Source organism: Sinocyclocheilus anshuiensis, unplaced genomic scaffold (genome assembly GCF_001515605.1).
Source record: "Sinocyclocheilus anshuiensis isolate Anshui unplaced genomic scaffold, SAMN03320099.WGS_v1.1 scaffold162, whole genome shotgun sequence".
In the NCBI taxonomy this organism is placed as follows: Eukaryota; Metazoa; Chordata; class Actinopteri; order Cypriniformes; family Cyprinidae; genus Sinocyclocheilus; species Sinocyclocheilus anshuiensis.
This window is the reverse complement of record NW_015542351.1, coordinates 1,629,405-1,632,942: the sequence shown is the minus strand read 5'-3', so window position 1 is coordinate 1,632,942 and position 3,538 is coordinate 1,629,405. Positions and strand designations below refer to the sequence as shown.

Genomic DNA, 3,538 nt, shown 5'->3' with positions numbered 1-3,538 from the left:
TTTCTGAAACAGATGTGCTAATGTTATGATAAAGGCTGATAAAGATGCTCCATATGGTTACTCACAACATAGAGGATGTTGAGCGCGCACAGGGAATTCTTGGAGCAGGTGAATCCAGCGCAACCCATCTTGAATGCTGTTTTTCCGGACAGAAGCTCTCACCCGTGAAAATTCTGGAAATATCAGTTACATGACAAGCAAATCCAACAATTGAAGAGACGAAATTGTAGTTGAGCAACGAGAAAATAAGATGCGTGTGGTTTAGACCAGTTCACCGTGAACGCTGATGCATGAGAGGTTACCAGATCCCCAAATAAAATCCATCCTTTTTTTTTAGGGTGAGGGTGGGTTGCTTAGAGATGCCTTTAAGCCTAATGGATTCTGACGACAAATTAAATAATATAATATAATATAATATAATATAATATAATACTAGGAACCACTAAAGGAGTCATTATGCAAATTATCCAAGTTGTTAATTTCTGTATATAGAAAATACACAATGCACAATGGAAGTACAACTGTACAATAGTGATTAAAAAATGATAGTATATATATAATTAAATTATTAAACACAATTATACACACACACACACACACACACACACACACACACACATATATATATATATATATATATATTAGATGACTTAAAGTAATGCATAATATAAATGTATAATCACATGCCAGGGGAAAATGCATATACTAAATATTTAACTCTAAATTGGGATTAAGAAGACATTTTAGATTCAGCTTCTGTATATCATAGACCTTCTCACTGTAATTAAAAGGATATTTCACCAAAAAAAAAAAAGTTTCTTTCTTCTGTTGAACATTAAAATAAGGTATTTTTGAAGACTGCTTGTAACCAAACTGTTGATGGTAGCCATTGACTAACGTAGTATGAAAAAAAAAACATGGAAGTCAATGGCTACCATCAAAATATCTTGTTTTGAGCTCAACAGAACTTGAAGAAAGAAACTCATACAGGTTTAGAACAACTTGAGGTTGAGTAAATAATGAAGTAATTTTCATTTTTGGGTGAACTGTTCTTAAATAATTAAGTAATTCACTGTATGAAATGAGACATTTGAATGTCATTTGAAACCTGTTGCATAGATGTGCTGATGCAGTCACTAGAGGGCAGTCGTGCTACAGTCAAGATATACAACTTTTCCTGAGGCGCAGAGATAACAAGAGCAGAGTAAAGCTTGACCTGTCAGTGAGAGAACAGAAGCGGGCTGTGTTCAAATCTCAAGGGCCCCTGTGGCACTTACACAGTTAAAGTCTACCGGATGCGAAAGGCCTTTTGAAGTGCTTGTTTTAGCTGAAATGAAAGAATTAAACTGATAATGTGAAAGGTCAGTGAATCAGATTCATATGATGGTTTATGGCTGTTTGATTATACTGTTATGCAAAACACATGTTCCAATCGTGTTTTCAGTCATACTAGTTAATGATAGAGAGAGAGAGAAAAAACAAAACAAAACTGCACAACATCTGCAATGCAAAAATCTAATTGTAATTTATCTAAGAGTTTCTGCCGTATTTTAACAGCTTTTTATTCTGTTGACCACTAGGTGGCAGCAAAGTCATTATCTGTTTTGAAGATATTCTAAGCAGTTATGTTAGTTTCGAGCTATTACTAGAGTTTTTATTATTATATTTTATGTTTTCATTTTGTTTCATTTTTGTTTCAATTTTCGTTATGTTTCAATTTTAGTGTGTTTTTGCTATTTTTATGAATAATTTTTTTAATGTCGCTATAGTTTTTTTTTATATACATTTTTATTTCAGTTTTAATATATTTTATTCTTATTTATTTTTAGTAATTATTATTTTAAGTTAATTATAAAGCCATGGAGTACCAAGAGTACCACTTTCATTTTTAATTTCTCACAAACATACATAACACAAATTAATTGACTGTATTACAGTATATATGGCAAAAAAAAAATCTGACATGACAGCTGGTTCTTTCCTGATGGTCTTAAAAAAAAAAAAAAAAAGTAACTGAGAGGTCAACCAATCAGGATAAATACTGTCAATCACGTACATTTTTAACAAGCTCATAAATGCCGCATATCTAAAAGGTGACAAACGTCTGTGTTGTTAATGGTGTTAAAAGCAGCAGATTACTAGTCTGACTGATGGCTTTTCTCTTTAAGATTCACCAGACACTGCAGATGTCACAATATCTCAGCTGCCTGATTGTGATGCTGCTGTTGTGAACTCATTATCACCTTTTTATTTCTTCAGTTCTGCTGATATATGTTCACATTTTATCACAGGGAGAAAAAAAAATTGATAAAATGGTCCTGTTTTCTGACGATTGCAGAGAGCATTAGTTGCTGGTTTCCCCTTGAGAGGGTGATAAGTTCTAGATTTGGCATCCGAATTTATTCAGCGTGTCCTATTTTAGCCACTATAAAGGGGTGCAGTAAAAAGAAATCACACTAACCGCCCTGAATCTGTCAAAATCTTGTCCACGCTGCTGGCTCTAACAGAAAATCATAGCATAATCCTTGGAAATGGCCACTATTTTATTGCCTTCAAGGCAACAGAGGAAGAGAGTTTGTTCAGCAACTAGGCATTATTAAAGCCTAAGAGTTATTTTGCCTGTCTTACACCATATAAAATGATGTCTTTCATGGGATGCACATACTTAAAATAAACTGAATTTTAAATCTTTTTGATCAACCACTTTAACCTTTAATCGTCCCTTGATTTGAGCAACGTTAAAGTCCCTTGGGGTCAGATAGACCCCAAACTTTTACAGAGCGATTGCATAAGGAAATATACATTTTGTATATGACAAACTATATATCATTTTTTTTATTTACTTCTCAGCTATACATTTATGATGTGTTTTTGTGGATATTTGGTAGTTTTTTTTACCTATTTACTGCACAAATACTCAACTATGCCATAAATTGGCTTATAAAATTTTTTTTAATGAAAAAATCCCTTAAATTATGACCTAAATTAAATATAAAAGGTTTCTGGATATTGACCCATGTGTTAGGGATAGAATACTGCCATTTGCAGGTTAGAGGAAAATCTTTATATAGATTCTCTATAATCTATAATCTCTATAATCTCTATTATAGTTAAAGAAAGAAAGTGCAATGACCACATATATCCAGCAGAGGTCCATAGGGACTCATTCATTTTCAGTTCAGTTTCAAGTCCATTTTTCTTCATGTTTCAACTTCTCCTCACAACTTTATGATATATATTTTGTGAATATATATTTAAACATTCTAAAATGCATTAAAAAATCTGTATCTTTGTATTTATTTTTGTTGTTGCCTGATATATTTTGAATTGTTTGCTTTTGCAAATTATTATACATAGGGGGAGCTAGGGCAAACAACACAACCCTTACGAAAATTAACGATGGTTTTACTATAAATCCAAAGACAATGCTAAAATATAACTTTTCAGGAAATAACAAACCTCAGCTTTTATAATGATTTTAGATAAGATTGCAAATATTAAGTGTATATCAAATAGATGGACACTGTAGTATTAAAAA

The 3,538-nt window shown here is 32.2% G+C and overlaps 1 protein-coding gene across 2 annotated transcripts in view; it reads right to left on the bottom strand.

Moving 5' to 3' along the window:
- LOC107691547 (tetraspanin-13-like) overlaps window positions 1–320 on the bottom strand; it is an 8,300-nt gene extending 7,980 nt beyond the window's left edge. The window contains exons 1-2 of one of the 2 annotated variants that reach the window (XM_016490190.1): window positions 276–320; window positions 66–173 (exon numbers count right to left, since the gene is read on the bottom strand). In XM_016490190.1, the coding sequence (XP_016345676.1) occupies window positions 66–128 (63 nt within the window). In that variant the 5' untranslated portion in view covers window positions 129–173; window positions 276–320. Of the gene's footprint in view, window positions 1–65; window positions 174–267 lie in introns of both variants that reach the window. The other variant, XM_016490189.1, reaches the window with a different exon arrangement.
- Between the last annotated feature and the right edge of the window lie 3,218 nt (window positions 321–3,538).